The sequence below is a fragment of the Mobula birostris genome, chromosome 9 (assembly GCF_030028105.1).
Source record: "Mobula birostris isolate sMobBir1 chromosome 9, sMobBir1.hap1, whole genome shotgun sequence".
NCBI lineage: Eukaryota > Metazoa > Chordata > Chondrichthyes > Myliobatiformes > Myliobatidae > Mobula > Mobula birostris.
The window spans coordinates 146,030,384-146,049,504 of NC_092378.1; the positions used below are offsets into that span (position 1 = coordinate 146,030,384).

Consider the following 19,121-nt stretch of genomic DNA (forward strand, 5'->3'; position numbering starts at 1 on the left):
GAAAATCTATCAGTAGACAGGGCAAACAATCAATAATACTTAAGCTAAGGATTAAACTGCAGACAAAGGGGAAAAGATTTGTCATAGGCATTCGATAATTGATTGTAGAGGTTTCTATCTTAGAACAAGTCTCCTAGCATACACATCACAGATAATTTGGAGGTGAGAACTTCCTTCCTGAAAGTTCCCTGTTAATGCAACAGTGAAATACAACAATCAACAAGCCACATTGAGTTTGTAGGTGGCAAAAACAGGAGGACCAGCATTGTTGGGGTGTTACTAGCTGAAACAACTACAACTTGTTTGGATATCCGTCCACCATTTGCATGCCATAATCCCTGCAATGAAGCCAACTGAAGGTGAATTAAGAAAGGAAGGTACTGGATGATGCCACAGCTGCCTCCATGCCGAACATTGTGAACCATTGCCCAAAAGGGGACAAACAGGTATTGGTGATGACCTCCTTGTCTTTGGCTGGAAAGCATATTGGACCAAAGAAGGACCAAGCTGCTCAGAGGAGGCACAACAATCTGAGAAGCACCTGATATGTTAGTCAAGCAGTTACTTGCAAAATGCAGCTTGGTTTTAAGCTGGAGGAGAGTTCAAGGAGCTTCAGGAAAGTTGCAAACATTCGGCTTTCCTGGGTATAAAGAACCAGAATCTGCTCTGCGTGCATTAAGGTCCTTGCATGAACTTCAAGTGGGAGACAAAAAGCTGCTTGTAAAAGTAGATGCGATGACCAAAGCCCAGCTGGATGAATGGAAAACCAAAAAGAAAGGAGTCAATGGAGATACGAAAACAGAGGATTCGTCAGATGAGGTTGAGGATGCGGCAACCAAGACAAGAAATCAGATCATAAAGGAAGCAATAGTAGGATTAATAAGATAATACTCCAGTAAAGTAAATAAGCATTAGGTTTAATATCAGTGGCAAATGAAGTCAAATTTGTTGTTTTGTGGCAGCAGTAGATTGCAATACATAAAAATAAAAACTATAAATTACATTAAGAAATATATATATCAGAATCAGGTTTATTATCACAGGCAATGTAACGTGAAATTTGTTAGCTTAGCAGCAGCAGTTCAAAGCAATACATAATCTAGCAGAGAGAAAAAGAAAAAATTAAAATTAAACATAATAAATAAACAAGTAAATCAATTACATATATTGAATAGATTATTAAAAATATGCAAAAACAGAAATACTGTATGTTAAAAAAGTGAGGTAGTGTCCAAAGCTTCAAAGTCCATTTAGGAATCAGATGGCAGAGGGGAAGAAGCTGTTCCTGAATCACTGAGTGTGTGCCTTCAGGCTTCTGTACCTCCTACCTGATGGTAACAGTGAGAAAAGGGCATGCCCTGGGTGCTGGAGGTCCTTAATAATGGACACTGCCTTTCTGAGACACCACTCCCTAAAGATGTCCTGGGTACTTTGTAGGCTAGTGCCCAAGATGGAGCTGACTAGATTTACAACCTCCTGCAACTTCTTTCGGTCCTGTGCAGTAGCCCCTCCATACCAGGCAGTGATGCAGCCTGTCAGAATGCTCTCCACGGTGCAACTACAGAAGTTTTTGAGTGTAGTTGTTGACATGCCAAATCGTTTCAACTCCTAATAAAGTACAACCACTGTCTTGCCTTCTTTATAACTACATCGATTGGTTGGGACCAGGTTAGATCCTCAGAGATCTTGACACCCAAGAACTTGAAGCTGCTCACTCTCTCCACTTCTGATCCCTCTATGAGGATTGGTGTGTGTTCCTTCATCTTAACCCTTCCTGAAGTCTTACCCTTATAAACTATTATATATAAAACTAAATTAAATAAGTAGCAAAAAAAAACTGAGGTAGTGTTTTTGAAGCTGTTCCTGAAACATTGTGTGTGTCTCTTCAGGCTCCTTCTTGATGGTAGCAATGAAAAGACAGCACGTCCTTGCCCATGGGGGTCCTTAATCTTGGATGCTGTCTTTTTGAGGCATCGCCTTTCGAAGGTGTCCTCATTGTTGGAGTTGGGGAAGGGGGGAGTTGGCTGAGTTTGCAAATTTCTGCAGCTTTTTCCGATTTTGTGTAGTGACCCCTCCGTACCAGAATTTGAGGGCTTGAGTATCCCAGAAACTCTTTATCATCTGGGACGTACACATGCACCGGTCTCTACAGTTTACGGAGAATGGTGCAATAAACAAATAAAAACATCCAGTGGGAGGAAGTTCTGTGGGCAAGGATGCTTAGTTAGTGAGAGAGATCAGAGGCGAATGGCCAGACTGGTTCAAGCTGACAGGAAAGTGACAGTAACCCACATAGCCAAGCATGATGTGCAAAGGAGCATCTCTGAACACACAACACGTCGAACCTTGAAATGGACGGGCTTCAGCAACAGAAGACTGCAAACATACACTCAGTGGCCACTTTATTAGGTACAGGAGGTAACTAATAAAGTGGCCACTGGGATACACTCCCAACCCCGCAGAAACAGATGCTCCCTCTTTCTCCATCTACTCAGTTTTCTTCTGTAAATTAAACTCTTCAAACAAATCTCCTTTGAAGCTTCTATAACCTTAGTTGCCAGCATCTCTCCCCATAATTTAGTCCTCAGTGTCCATCATCATTCATCATTCATCATTCAGGTGCCTTGCCGTTCGGCGTGGGCGATCATGCCTGTCCATCCATCACGGTCTCTGACCCTCCGAATTGTAGTTGTTGCCTCCTCTGTTTCTAACCATGATGTTATTCCATCTATCATTTCCATTCTTTGTCTGCCTCTGATTCTTTTTCCTTCCAGCTTTCCAGTTGTAACTAAATGTTCTAATGACTCTCTTCGCATGATGTGTCCAAAGAATTTTGATTGCTGTTTTCTGATCTTTTTAAAGTAATGTACGTTCTGTTCTCATTCTCTGTAGAACTCCTTCATTGGTTATCCTGTCCGTATATGATATGCATAGCATTCTTCTGAGGAACCACATCTCTGCTGCATTGATTCTTTTTTGTGATGGTCCATGACTCGCAGCCATACATCAATATAGGAACAATGTAGCAGCTGAGAGTTCTAAGGCGGATGTTAATTGCTATTTTCTTGTTCGTTAGGATGTTTCTCATTTTTGTAAATGCTGTTCTTGCTTTTATGTCTGTTTCGCATTTGCCGTCAGATGTTACCCATGATCCAAGGTACTTGAAGTTGTGAACTTGTTTCAGGATTTCATTTCCCAATACGATCCTACAGTTTGGGATATCAGGTTTCTTTGATATTACCATTACTTCAGTTTTCTCAGTGTTCAGGAGGTAGTAATAAAGACAATTTATGCTGGATTCCCTCCAAGAACAATATTACCCTCTGCACAATATTTAAGGAAGTGCACAACTGGGCCGGGTATAAAGTCAACAGCCCACGCAATCCCATTCGCCTCCCATCTGTTGGGCTGGGTAAAAATTATCCCAGCCTTATGTTCTATTTGCCACCTCTCTCCTCACTCGTCCTGGGTATCCTGAAAGGTTCGATAGGGTGAATTCAGTGAGCCTGTTTTCCTTGTATGAAGAGTAAAGGATTCATACAGCATAGATTGCACGGCAGCGTAACAGCATATCATTATAACAGCACCAGCAACCCCGATTCAGTTCTGCCACTGACTGTAAGGACTTGCTACATTCTCCCCATGAACGGCCAGGTTTCCTCTGGTGCTCCGGTTTGATCCCACATTGCAAAGGCACACCAGTTAGAGTCAGTAAGTCGTTCATGCCGGAAGCATGGCAACACTCTAAGGCTGCGTCCAGCACAATCCTCGCTGATTTGAGTTAATGCAAATGAAGCATTTCACTGCATGTTTCAACGTACACACGATAAATAAAGCCAACCTAATCTAAAGCAGTTTTCACGTTCTCCACGTGACTGTGTGGATTTCCTTCAGGTGCTCCAGTTCCCAACAAGGAGGCTGGCGGTGCAGGTGTCCATGAGGTCACGAAGAGTCGGGCTCGAATTAATGACCGAACAACAATAGGAGGTTAGTAGGCTAGTTGCTCGCACAGGTGTAACTGGGCAGCACAGGCTCACCGGGGCCGGGAGGGACCTGTTACCGTCCTGTATCTCTAAACAAACTAAACAAGGAATGGGCCTCACAGTAGGAGCAAGTTCAGTGACTGAACTTCAACATTCAGAGTTAATTTATTATCAAAGTACATATATATCACCATATACAACCCTGAGATTCAATTTCTGGAGGGCATACTCAATAAATCTATAGAATAATAACCATAATGGAGTCAATGAAAGTCCGCCCAACTTGAGTGTTCGACCAGAGTGCAAAAGACAACAAACTGCGCAAATACAAAATAAGAAAGAATGAATGAATGAATGAATGAATGAATAAATAAATAAGCAAGCAAGCAAGCAATGAATATTGAGAATGTGCGATGAACAGTCCTTGAAAGTGAGTCTATAAGCTGTGGGAACATTTCAGTGATGGGACAAGTGAAGTTGAGTGAAGTTATCCTCTCTGGTTCAAAAGCCTGATGGTTGAGAGGTAATAACTGTTCCAGAATCTGGTGGTGTGGGTCCTGATGGTTGAGAGGTAATAACTGTTCCTGAATCTGGTGGTGTGGGTTCTGATGGTTGAGAGGTAATAACTGTTCCTGAATCAGGTGGTGTGGGTCCTGACGGTTGAGAGGTAATAACTGTTCCTGAATCTGGTGGTGTGGGACCTGATGGTTGAGAGGTAATAACTGTTCCTGAACCTGGTGGTGTGGGTCCTGAGGCTGTAGGAAGAAACTGGAGCACCCAGAGGAAACCCAAGCAGCCACAGGGTGAACGTGAAAACTCCACACTGACAGCACCTGTGGTCGGGATTCAGCCCAAGTCTTTGTTCGATGTTCTATGTATATACTTGTTTTATCGATATCGGCAATGTTCTATTGCATTCTGTGAAATATCAGAACCAGATTTAGAGTCACTCATGTATGTCACAAAATTTGTTGTTTTGCAGCAGCACTACAGTTTCAATACATAAAAACTACTGTACGTTTCAAATAATAGTGCAAAAGGGAACAGCTGTACCAAACTACTGTCCAAAGTCTGGAACTGAGAAGAGTAGGGACTGTCGTTGCAGAGTAAAGGGCAAGGAGGGAGGTGAATCCCTGGATGACTCCACCCCAGAGGGCTGTGGAGTTTCAATCAATGATTTCGGGAAGAGAATATGTGGAGAGTGCTGGAAAATGAGAGCAAGATAGAAAAAGCTGACAATTGCAGAGAAAATATAAATTTAACAGAAACTTTTAGATAGGCACATGAATGTGAGGGAAATGCAAGGATATGGACATTGTGTAGGCAGAAGGCGTTAGCTTAGTTGGCCATTTGATTACTAAATTAATTGGATTGACACAACATTGTGGGCCAATGGGTCTGTCCCTGTTCTATGTTCTATGTACTGGGGGCAGTCCACAAGGGTCACCACACATTCTGGTGCCTACATAACATGCCCACTACGTTCAGCATAACAACACAAGGAGCAGCAAAAACAAAACAAAACAAGCCTGTTTCCTACCCTCCAAGCCACACAACCACACATACAGGCTGGCCTCCAACCCCAGGACAGGCTGCCTCCGAATGGCAAATATCAGACCTCCAACCTTCAAATTAGTAACTTTGTCATCCAAAAATAATCAACACAGGGTTAACATATGGGAAGCATTAGATGAAGCTCTGGGCCTGTCCTCAGAGCTTAGAAGAATGAAGGGGAGGGGGATCTCATTGAAACTTATTGAATATTGAGAGGCCTAGATAGAGTGAGCGTGGAGAGGTTGCTTCCTATAGAGGGGGAGTCTAGGACCAGAGGGCACCATCTCAGAATAGAAAGGTGTTCCTTTAGAACAGAGCAAAGGAAGAATTTCTTTAGCCAAAGGGAGGTGAATCTGTGGAATTCATTGCCACAGATGGCAATGGAGGCAGAGTCAATGAGTATATTTAAAGCAGAGGTTGATGCGTTCTTGATTAGTAAAGGCATCAAAGGTTAAGGGGAGAAGGCAGGGAATGGGGTTCAGAAGGATAATAGAGTAGTCATGATGGAACGATGAAGAAGACTCGACTGGCAGACACTATGGTTGAAGATCGAATTGGATTTTTACTGATACTTCTTTGATGAGGAGTCTTGACCTGAAATGCCCACTCTTCATTTCCCTCTATAGATACTGCCTAACCTGCTGAGTTCCTCCAACAGGAGGTAAAGAAAAGTTTATCTTTATAGTCATAGTCATACTTTATTGATCCTGGGGGAAATTGAATTTTTGTTACAGTTGCTCCATAAATAATAAATAGTAATAAAATCATAAATAGTTAAATAGTAATATGTAAATTATGCCAGGAAATAAGTCCAGGACTAGCCTATTGGCTCAGGGTGTCTGACCCTCCAAGGGAGGAATTGTAAAGTTTGATGGCCACAGGCCGGAATGACTTCCTATGACGCTCCGTGCTGCATCTCAGTGGAATGCGTCTCTGGCTGAGTGTACTCCTGTGCCCAACCAGTACATTATGTAGTGGATGGGAGACATTGTCCAAGATGACATGCAACTTGGCCAGCATCCTCTTTTCAGACAACACTAATGGCAACCTAACAGTTTCTGCTCCCCTTACTTTCCCTATGGCTGACTGTTTTTTCCCCTTTTAATACTTTTCCAATTCACTTTCAACCTCAACTATATCCGTCCTCTCTACCTTCTTTGATGGGATTGGTTTATCACTGTCACATACACTCAGTAGTCACTTTATTAGGTGCAGGAGTGGAACGTGGTCTTCTGCTGCTGTAGCCCAACCACTTCAAGGTTCGAGAGGCTGTGCGTTCAGAGATGCCCTTCTACACAACAGATGTTTATTTGCATTACTGTCTCCTTCCTGTCAGCTCGAACCTGTCTGGCCATTCTCCTCTGACCCCTCTCATTAACAAGGTGCTTTCACCCACAGAACTGCCACTCACTGGATGCTTTTTTGTTTTTCACACCATTCTCTGAAAACTCTAGAGACTGTTGTGCGTGAAAATTCCAGGAGATCAGCAGTTTCTGAAATACTCAAATCACCCCATCAGGCACCAACAATCGCTCCAGTCAAAGTCACTTAGATCACAATTTTCCTTCCCCATTCTGATGTTTGGTTTGAACAACAACTGAACCTCTTGACCATGTCTGCATGTTTTTATGCATTGAGATGATGCCACATGATTGGCTGACTGGATATTTGCACTAATGAGCAGGTGTACAGGTGTACGGCTGTACCTAATAAAATGGTCACTGAGTGTAAAGTGAGGTGTAACATAATGGTCTTTCTGTAAAAGCAGTGTTTGGGTTATGGTGAGAGATAACAGACGCTTTGGCATGTGAGCTAGGTCGTTTATTCGGCGTGAGATGAAGAGCGAAGACGCTGGAGAGAACTGTTCGTAGGATAGGACCCGGTGGGAAGATCATGCTTTGATGGAACCGGACGGCAAGATCGACTGAATATCAGTGACTTGAGCTCCAAATGGTGCACATTTGACTGTTTAATTATAACAGGCCCATTTTGGTTTTTCTTTCTTTTCTTTACTAACCCTGTAGCTAAGATTCATAAATTTAATTCCTTTAATCGTATGCAGTATGCTGTCTGTTGTTTCTTGGCTCTGAGTTTTGTAACAGGGTAGCAAATTCACGCAAACCAGGATTAGGGGTGGGAGAGCCGTCTCAATCTCACGGGTTTGGCGGGACCGGCGTGTGTATTGCCTAGACGCACGCAGCCAAGGAAACCAGCCGGGTTGCAGAGGTACAGCGAAAAACTCCATCCCCCTTGTGATACCTTTCAGATCACCATCCCTTGCAGTAACTAAGTGGCACTTTTTCACTGGAAACGGGGAGAAAGCCAAGGAATAAAGTCGACCAGAGAGAGACAAAAGAGAAAATAATAACAATATCAAAGAGCTTTGATGCCTCTGTGGGTCAATATCGAGGACATTAAAATGATTCTTTTCATTTATCTACAGTGAGGATCAAACAACAAGCGAAAACATATGTTCTCAACAAAGACGAGGCACATCCTTCTGATATAAATTGCTTTTGACGTCTGACTTGAAAGCTTGTTGATTTTTATTATGGTTTATTGATTTTGGACACAGTATTGTTCACTTCCTTCAAACATATTTTAAGTTTCTTCAACCTGCAATGAACTTACCTTGGAAGTTCTGGATGACGATTGAGTAATCTGGGAATTTACCTTCATGGAGTAAAAGAAAACCCATTCCAAGATACTTCGAAGAGAAACAAAAATAATATTGAGCCACATCAGGACATGAGCAGGCAGCTGGCCAAAGTAATTGGAAATGGAATTGGTTTGCCAATGTCACACATACCAAGGTACAGGGAAAAGCTTGCCTTGCAAACTTCACACAGATCAAATCATTACACTGTGCATTGAGGTAGAACAAGGTAAAATAATCACAGAATACAGAATTAAGAGTAACAGCTACAGACATTAACATAAGGTGCAAATAAACAATAAATTGCAAGATTATAGGAAGGTTTGGGTGGTGGGTGGAAATATATCTCTTCCAAAGGAGGTGTAAGGCACTCTTTCCCTTCACTAGCCTGCAGGTCACCCTTGGCCAAGGTGTTTTTTTATAGGCATCCGTTAGTCTCGTGAGACCATGGATTTGCGCCTTGGAAGGTTTCCAGGGCGTAGGCCTGGACAAGGTTGTGTGGAAGACCGGCAGTTGCCCATGCTGCAAGTCTCCCCTCTCCATGCCACCGATGTTGTCCAAGGGAAGGGCACTAGAGCCGATACAGCTTGGCACCGGTGTCGTCGCAGAGCAATGTGTGGTTAACTACCTTGCTCAAGGACACAACACGCTGCCTCAGCTGAGGCTCGAACTAGCGACCTTCAGATCACTAGACCAACGCCTTAACCACTTGGCCATGCGCCAACACCTGCTTAGGTGCAGCACCTGCTTAGTCCCGCCCCACCCCGATCAGGGTCATGTGAAGCCATGGCAGCAGGCAGTGGATGGTCGTATAAGTAGCTGGTGCATATCACCAGTCCTGGTTATGCGACCACTGACGCTAGGCAAACAATCTCTGAACAGTATTGATGATGGCTGGGGTCACCTGTCTTGTAAAGACACTGCCCAGAAGCAATGGCAAACCACCTCTGTAGAAAAATTTGCCAAGAACAATCATGGTCATAGGTCATGATCACCCACATTATACGACACAACTCAAAATGTTAGTGGTGATAACAAGGTAGATTGTGAGGCCAAGACTGGGATATGTCGAAGTTCTTCAGCCTCCTGATGAAGTAGAGATGGTGGTGAGCTTTCGTGGCCAAGGTGTCTACATGAGCAAAGCAGGTCCAGCTAGTAGTGATGTTCACTCCTCAGTACTTTGCACTCTCAAACCTCCCAATCTCAAAACTGTTGATGAGGACAGGAATATGAAGGACAGGAAGCCCCTGGGGGTCTTAGAACAAGGTTGAGGCTTTAAAAATTAAGGCAAAGCTTCACTGGAGCTAGAGCAGATCACTGAGAGATGAGTTCTTGAAGTTAGGTTTTTGGTCATGGCAGAAACATTCAGTCAAGGTCAAGTTTATGAAGTTTACACTGAATAGCAGATATTAATGGACAATTCTTAATAAGGTATCAACAGTATTCAACAGGGTAAATGTAACAATAAGAAACAAATTCTAATTCCTTTAAACTGCTACATGGCTATGTCCTTAGGTAGGTTGATTCTGTGTGCATTTTCTTTGAAGCATCTATGGATGGTGGTTTCGTCACTGGATTAGAACTCAAAAATCTGGACCTCCTCTTCAGAGACAGAAGTTCTAATCCACAGCATGGAACAAGGAATTAAAAAAAAACTATGATCAATGAAATTAGACAAACTAAAGCTGTTGGACAAAGTAGGGTTGTTTCTTCTGGAACGGTGAGACTGAGGGAGACATGATCGGCTTATAAGATTATGAGAGGTGTAGATAGGGTAGACAGCTGGTATCTTTTTTCTCAGGGTTGAGGTGCCCAATACTAGAAGGCTCTCATTGAAAGTGAGAGAAAGAAAGTTGAAAGGAGATGTGCAAGTTATTTTTTTTTACACAGAGAGTGGTGGGTGCCTGGAATGTGCTGCCAGGGATGGTGGTCGAGTCAAATAAGATAAAGATATTACAAGGCTCTTAGATTGCCACATGAACATGCAGCAAATGATGGATATAGATAATGCACATGCAGACGGATTAGTTTAATAAGTCATTTTGGAATATTTAGTTCAGCATAACATTATGTGCGTTCATTTGGTGTCATTTTTTACATTCTAACGTAACCATGAGACCATAAGGCATTGGAGCAGAATTAGGCCATTCAGCCCATCGTGTCTATTCTCCCATTCCATCATGGCTGATTCCGGATCCCACTCAACCCCATACACCTGCCTTCTCACCATATCCTTTGATACCCTGACCAATCAGGAAACTATCAACTTAAATACTGTATACCCACGGACTTGGCCTTCACCACAGTCTGTGGCAGAGTGTTTCACAGATTCACTACCCTCTGGCAAAAAAAAATTCCTCCTTACTTCTGTTCTAAAAGGTCACCCCTCAACTTTGAGGCAGTGCCCTCTAGTTCTGGATACCCCCATCAGAGGAAACATCCTCTCCACATCCACCCTATCTAGTCCTTTCAAAGTTTGGTAGGTTTCAGTGAGATCCCCTCGCATTCTTCTAAATTCCAATGAGTACAGGCCCAAAGCTGCCAAACGCTCCTCATATGTTAACCCATTCATTCCCGGAATCATCCACGTAAACCTCCTTTGGAATCTCTGCAATGACAACATATCCTTTCTAAGATATGTGGCCCAAAATTGTTGATAATACTCCAAGTGTGGCCTGACAAGTGTCTTATAAAGGCTCAGCATTATCTCTTTGCTTTTATATTCTATTCCCCTTGAAATAAATGCCAACATTGTAGTTGTCTTCTTTACCACAGACTCAACCTGTAAATTAACCTTCTGGGAGTCTCCCAAGTCCCTCTGCACCTCTGATATTTCAACATTCTCCCCATTTAGATAACAGTCTGCACTATTGTTTTTTTTGCCAAAATGCATTATCAAGCATTTCCAAACACTTGGTTCGACCTGCCAGTTTTTTGCCCCTTCTTCTAATTTGTCCAAGTCCTGCTGTATGAAGTCACAGGACTGTGGTGAAAGCAGTGAGCAGCCTCACTGGCGATGTTTGAGGAAAGATTGTTTCCATTTTAACCCTGGTCAGGCTTAGACCTGTCTCCAGACCCAACAATATGATGGATTATTTACTGCCTTCTCAGAGACAGATAGGGGTGGAAAATTAGACAGTCTTGCCAGCAACAGCTTGTGCCATGAACAAGTATTTTAAAAAAAATCATGAGAACCTCTTTACTCAATGACCGTGGAACTTGCTACTTCATGAAACAAGCACACAGGAGGTAGATGTTGCCAGCACTTGAGGATCCAAGTTATTAGGAAAGGTTGAATAGGTTAGAACTTTATTCTCTGGAGCGTAGAAGATTGGGAGGAGATTTAATAGAGCTATACAAAACTATGAGGGGTATAGACAGGGTAAACACAAGCAGTCTTTTTCCACTGAGATAGGATGAGGTCATGGCTTATCACAATCAGAATCAGAATCAGGTTTATTATCACCGGCATGTGTCGTGAAATCTGAGCAAAAGTTTATTCTCTGGAGCGTAGAAGATTGAGAGGAGATTTAATGGAGGTCTACAAAATTATGAGGGGTATAGAGAGTTAAAAGGCAAAAGTTTAGGGGTAACATGAGGGAGAACTTCTTTACTCAGAGAGTGGTAGCTGTGTGGAATGAGCTTCCAGCAGAAGTGGTTGAGGCAGGTTCTATGTTGTCGTTTAAAGTTAAATTGGATAGATATATGGACAGGAAAGGAATGGAGGGTTATGGGCTGAGTGCAGGTCGGTGGGACTAGGTGAGAGTAAGAGTTCAGTATGGACTAGAAGGGCCGAGATGGCCTGTTTCCGTGCTGTAATTGTTATATGCTTACAACAGGAATTCTGCAGATGCTGGAAATTCAAGCAACACACATCAAAGTTGCTGGTGAACGCAGCAGGCCAGGCAGCATCTCTAGGAAGAGGTGCAGTCGACGTTTCAGGCCGAGACCCTTCGTCAGGACTAACTGAAGGAACGTTTCAGGCCGAGACCCTTCGTCAGGACTAACTGAAGGATTTTCTCCCTCTGTCCCTCTGAATATACCTCTTGCCCATCCTCTGGGTTGCCCCCCCCCCCCCACCGTCTTTCTTCTCGGACCTCCTGTCCCATGATCCTCTCGTATCCCCTTTTGCCAATCACCTGTCCAGCTCTTGGCTCCATCCCTCCCCCTCCTGTCTTCTCCTATCATTTTGGATCTCCCCCCTCCCCCTCCAACTTTCAAATCCCTTACTCACTCTTCCTTCAGTTAGTCCTGGCGAAGGGTCTCGGCCTGAAACATCGACTGTACCTCTTCCTAGAGATGCTGCCTGGCCTGCTGTGTTCACCAGCAACTTTGATGTGTGTTGTTATATGCTTATATGTTTATAGACAAGGTAAACACAAGCAGTCTTTTTCCACTGAGATAGGATGAGGTCATGGCTTATCACAATCAGAATCAGAATCAGGTTTATTATCACTGGCACGTGTTGTGAAATCTGCTAACTTTGCAGCAAAAGTTCAAAGCAATACATAATATAGAAGAAGAAGAAAAAATATAATAACAATAATAATAATAAATACATAAGTAAATCAATTAAAGTATACATATATTGAATAGACTAAAAATCATGCAAAAAACTGAAATAATATATATTAAAAAAGTGAGGTAGTGTTCATGGTTTCAATGTCCATTTAGGAATCGGATGGCAGAGGGGAAGGAGCTGCTCCTGAATCACTGAGTGTGTGTCTTCAGGCTTCTGTACCTCCTACCTGATGGTAACAGTGAGAAAAGGGCACGCCTAAGGGTAAAAGGGAAAATTTTAAAGGGAACGTGAGGAACTTTAAGGTGAATTTTAAGAGGAACATAAGGAACCTTAAGGGGATTTTTAAAGGGAACTTCTTCACTCAGAGTGTGGAAGGAGCTGCCAACACAAGTGGCGCATGCGGGTTTGATTTTAATGTTTAGGGGAAATTTTGGATAGGGGCGGACATGGAGTGTGCTATAGTCCAGGTGCAGGTCGACGGGACTAGGCAGAATAATAGTCCGGCACAGACTAGATGGGCCAAAGGGCCTGTTCCTGCACTGTAGTGCTCTATGACTCTATACATCGCTTACCGTGGGCGTCTCGGTAATAGGCATGAGTTACGCTGCGAAATCTCTCCTGGCCGGCAGTGTCCCAGATCTGGAACAAGAAAACAAAGCCGTGAGTTATTCTTGTTACACCTCCTGTCGAGATGTCAGCGTGCCTCTCATCAGTTTGAAGGAAATTCAATTTCCCACACATCAGATTGTGTTACTTTAGATAAGAACGTGTATGAGCGGGCCGTCAGATACATGACCAGGAAGCAGAATGGCACAGCCGCAGACAAAATGTGAATGATAAATCAATGCCACACTGTCGGTGTAGGTCACCAGTGGAGAATTTCTGTGAGATTATGTCTTTACATCTTTGGCAGCGGCTCCTCCTGTCTGTAGGGTCACATCCTCGGAATGAAGACGGTGCAGTCACAGATTGCTATTTGTCTAATCAGGCCGACCAAACAGCTATCGAGCACAGAGACAGTAGCTTGAGAGGAGAACCGATCTCATGCCCTCCTAAGCCACATCTTTAGAATATACAGTGCAGCTCTTCAACCCGTATCAGCACCAAGCATGATGCCTATCCCTTCTGCCTCCCCATAATCCACATCCACAGTTCAAAGTTCAATGTAAATTTATTATTCAACTATGTACATATCACCATATACTACCCCGAGAATCATTTTCAAACAGTACAGCACAGAAACAGGCTCTTCGGCCTGCAATTCTCTTGCCAGCATTCAAAATAGAACAAAAAAAAAATAGAATCAACGAGAATCTATAGACAAACAAAGACTGGCAAACAAACAAAGGGCAAAAAACTGAAAACTGTGCAAATAAATAGATAAATAAATAATACTGAGAGCCCTTGAAAGAGAGTGCATAGGTTGTGGATCAGTTCAGAGTTGAGGTGAGTGAAGTTATCCACACTGGGTCAGGAGCTTGATGGTTACTTATTCCTGAACCTGGTGGTGTGGGTCCTAAGGTTCCTGTACATTCTTCCCGATGGCAGCAGTGAGAAGAGAGCATGACCTGGGTGGTGAGGATTCTGGACAATGATATCCCTGCATTCGTCTGCCTGTCTGAAACCATCTTAAATGCCACTTTTCTATCTGCTTCCACCACTTCCCAGGCATCCAGTCCAGGCACCCATGATCCTCTGCGTAAAAAACTCACCCCGCACATCCTCTTTAAACTTATCCCTTTTCGCCTTTTACCTGTGCCCTCTGCTATTCAACATTTCTACTCTGGGAGAAAGACTCTGGCTGTTTACCTTATCTACACCTCTCATAGTTTTTAAAACTTTTATCAGATCTCCCATTAGTCTTTGACTCAGCTTTTGAAATATATTGGGACTTAATTTTCGTCTTACAACGGTGAAATCAACATACATTAATATTGATAATAATAAAATTGTGTTGGCACGTGGCCAACTGGTTAAGGTGTTCGTCTGGTGATTTGAAGGTCGCTAGTTCGAGCCTTGGCTGAGGCAGCGTGTTGTGTCCTTGAGCAAGGCACTTAACCACACATTGCTCTGCGACGACACTGGTGCCAAGCTGTATGGGTCCTAGTGCCCTTCCCTTGGACAACATTGGTGGCGTAGACAGAGGAGACTTGCAGCATGGGCAACTACTGGTCTTCCATACAACCTTACCCAGGCCTGTGCCTTGGAAACCTTCCAAGGCGCAAATCCATGGTCTCATGAGACTAGCAGATGCCTAAAAAAAATAAAATTAAAGAAACCCCTCCTCTCCCTTCTTCTGTTTTCCACCCTGGCCTCTTTCCACTTCTTGCCTGCCTATCGCCTCACCCTGGTGCTTCCCAGCCTTCCCTTTTTCCTATGGTGGTCCACTGTCCTCTCCATCAGATTACCTCCTGTCCACCTGGCTTCAGCATCACCTTCTAGCTAGTCTCCTTCTCCACTCCCCAACTTTTTATTCTGGCATCTTTCCCCTTCCTTTCCAGACAGGAAGAAGGGTCTCGGCCTGAAACATCATTTTGATTCATTTTGATAAATTGGTTTATTATTGTCAGATGCACTGAGGGGCAGATTTGCTTCACCTGGCATCCACACAGATTATAACCATATAACAATTACAGCATGGAAACAGGCCATCTCGGCCCTTCTAGCCCATGCCGAACTCTTACTCTCACCTAGTCCCACCGACCTGCACTCAGCCCATAACCCTCCATTCCTTTCCTGTCCATATAGTTGTCCAGTTTAACTTTAAACGACAACATCGAACCCGCCTCAACCACTTCTGCTGGAAGCTCGTTCCACACAGCTACCACTCTCTGAGTAAAGAAGTTCCCCCTCATGTTACTCCTAAACTTTTTCCCTTTAACTCTCAAATCATGTCCTCTTGTTTGAATCTCCCCCATTCTCAATGGAAAAAGCCTATCCACGCCAACTCTATCTATTCCCCTCATAATGTTAAACACCTCTATCAAGTCGCCCCTCAACCTTCTACTCTCCAAAGAATAAAGACCCAACTTGTTCAACCTTTCTCTGTAACTTAGGAGATGAAACCCAGGTAACATTCTAGTAAATCTTCTCTGTACTCTCTCAATTTTGTTGACATCTTTCCTATAATTCGATGACCAGAACTGTACACAATACTCCAAATTTGGCCATACCAATGCCTTGTACAATTTCAACATTACATCCTAACTCCTATATTCAATGCTGTGATTAATAAAGGCCAGCACACCAAAAGCTTTCTTCACCACCCTATCCACGAGATTCCACCTTCAGGGAACTATGCACCATTATTCTTAGATCCCTCTGCTCTACTGCATTCTTCAATGCCCTACCATTTACCATGTATTTCATCACATTAAGGTAGTACAAGGGAAAACAGTAACAGAATGCAGAATATAGTGTTACTGTTATACAGAAAGTGTAGTGCAGGCAGATAATGAGATGTAAGGCCATAATGAGATTGACCAAGTATCACATTATCGTACAAGAGGTCCACTCAGTAGACTCATAACAGTGAGTTTGAAGCTGTCCTTGCACCTGGTAGGGTGCTTTCAGGCTTTTGAATCTTCTGTCCAATGGGTGGTGTTACGTACCCCATAGCTGGGTTGCCAAACCAGCAGAAATGGACCACTTAATTGGAGTCTGGATTACTAGAACTAAGGAAGTTTTATTAAAGAAATAAGCAACACAGTATTCTAATCATAAGGATATAAATGCCACAGGTTAGCAATGAATAAACACACATGTACACAGAACTAGGATAATAGGATCAATCAAGCCCTATCGCAGTCTAGGGGTAAAATGATCAGTCACAAGTGACACAGAGTTCAGTTCAGTTTCAGTTTGCAGTAATCGCCTTCGTGCCGTTGGAGAGAGAGAGAGAGAGAGAGAGAGAGAGAGAGAGAGAATGAATGAATATGCAAATCGGATTCCAAACAGACCTTCGATATTCCTCGCAGTTAGCTTTCGGGCGAGCCCTTTGTAATGTCTTCTGAGGTCACCGACAGTGACCGCTCCATTCCAGATACGATCGTTCTTCTGCGGTGAACCCGGCGCCCAGGCAAGGGCGGACACACACACTGGGTTCCCGTCCGACCGCACCTTTCCACCTTGTGCGTCTATGGCTGGTCTGGCGTCAGACCTCCAAAACTCCCACCAACTTGTGGGGGCATACCGCTTCCAGGGTCTCGTTACCTCGTGGTGTCATGTGTGATGGTGTCTTAGCGAACCTGTCCCTTTTTATCCCCCTGCTGGGGTATCGCCTGTCCATCAAACTTCAAACAGTTCAGGGTTCAAAGCAACTGGTCCCTGACAATACTCGGAACTGTGTCTTCTTTTTGTTAATCCCTCTCGTCTCTCATTAACATTTCTGAATGTTCCCCCATTGTCCTCTTATCGGCATCAATCTTCTGATAATTTGGTCTGTCGTCACAGTGGTGAGAGAAGAGAGTATGTCTGGGGTGGGTGGGGTCTTTAATTATGCTGGCTGCTTTACTGAGGCAGTGAGAATTGCAAACAGAATCAATAGAGGTGAGTCTGGGCTCCTGACGTGCTCTGTGTCCACAACTCTTTGCAGATGAAGGCAGTGCCACGTGAGCACTTGCGTTAATCTGATGCAACACCTCCAAAGCACAAACCGCAAGATGCCAAGTATGGGGCAATATACCACATTTGTGGGAAGAGCCACGAGGGCCTCATTTCCCATTCTCCTCGCCTACCAAAATTACTGGAAGTTAGAGAAATCGATGTCCGCGCCACCAGATTGGAGGTTCCCAGACAGAGTTTGAGGTGTTGCTTCTCCATTACAAACACAAGATAATCTGCAGGTGCTGGAAGTCCAAAGCAACACACACAAAATGCTGGAGGGGCTCAGCCCGAAATGTAGACTGTTTATTCTTTTCCATAGATGTTGCCTGACCTGCTGAGTTCCTCCAGCATTTTGTTTGTGTTGATTCTCCAGGCTGAATTTGGCTTCATCATGGCAGGAGAGGAGATCAGGGACAGATATGTTGGAGTGGAAATGGAAGTCAAATTGAAATAGATAGCCACCATGAGATCCTGCTTGGCACTCACATCCACAGCAATGAAGTGTTTTGAGAGGCTGGTGTTAAAGCTTATCAGCTCCTGACTGAGTGATGACTTGGATCCACTTCAATTCACCTACTGAAGCAACAGGTCTACAGCAGATGCCATCTCATTGACTCCCTACACAACCTTGGAACGTCTAGATAGCAAAGGTGCATACATCAGGATGCTCTTTATCAATTACAGCTCAGCATTTAATACCATCATCCCTTCAAAACTAATCAGTAAGCTCAAAGACCAGGGCCTCAATACCCCGTGTGCAATTGGATCCTGGATTTCCTCACTTGTAGACCTTAGACACTTCAGATTGGCAAAAACATCTCCTCCACAATCTCCATCAGCACAGGAACACAACAGGGATATGTGCTTAGCTCCCTTTACACCTTGACTTTGTGGCTAAGTACAGCTCCAACACCATATACAAGTTTGTTGTGGGCTGTATCAAAGATGGTGATGAATCAGTACACAGGAGGGAGATTGAAAATTTGGCCGAGTGGTGTAATAACAATAACTTCTCACTCAATGTCAATAAGACCGAGGAACTGATTGTAGACTTCAGGAGAGGGAAATCAGAGACCCAAGAGCCAGTAATCAGAGGATCAGTAACTTCAAATTCCTGGGTGTCATTATCTCAGAGGACCTGTCCTGGACCCATCATATAAATATAATTGCAAAGGAAGCGTGACAGCACTTCTACTTCCTCAGGAGTCTGCGGAGATTCGACGTCATCAAAAACACTTGGCAAACTTTCTATAGATGTGCGGTGGAATGTGTACTGACTGACTGCATTCCAGCCTGGTATGGGAACACCAATGTCTTTGAGTGGAAAATCCTACAAAAGGCAGTGGATTTGGCCCAGTACAGCCCTCCCAATCACTGAGCACATCTACATGAAATGCAGCATCCATCATCAGAGATCTTCACCATCAGGCCGTGCTCTTTTCTCACTGCTGCTATGTGGTAGAAGGTACAGGAGCCTCAGGACTTCACACCACCAGGTTCAAGAACAGTTACTACCACTCAACCTACCAGCCCTTGAACAAAAGAAGATAACGGCACATTCTATTTCCGGTGTTCCCACAGCTGGTCGTCTCACTTTAAGTACTCTTTATCTTGTTATTGTATGCTCATTATTTATTGTTTTTTTAATATGTGTGTGTGTGTATATATATATATACATGGGCACATGGCCAAGTGGTTAAGGCATTGAACTAGTGATCTGAAGGTTACTAGTTCGATCCCCAGCTGAGGCAGCATGTTGTGTCCTTGAGCAAGGCACTTAATCACACATTGCTCTGCGATG

The 19,121-nt window shown here is 43.6% G+C and overlaps 1 protein-coding gene across 2 annotated transcripts in view; it reads right to left on the bottom strand.

The window, feature by feature from the left end:
• Nucleotides 1–19,121, bottom strand: part of LOC140203162 (ras-related protein Rab-26-like) — a 486,870-nt gene that overhangs the window by 186,257 nt on the left and 281,492 nt on the right. For both annotated transcript variants that reach the window (XM_072269061.1, XM_072269062.1), the window contains one exon: nucleotides 13,288–13,354. In XM_072269061.1, coding sequence (XP_072125162.1) covers nucleotides 13,288–13,354 — 67 coding nt within the window. The remainder of the gene's footprint in view (nucleotides 1–13,287; nucleotides 13,355–19,121) is intronic.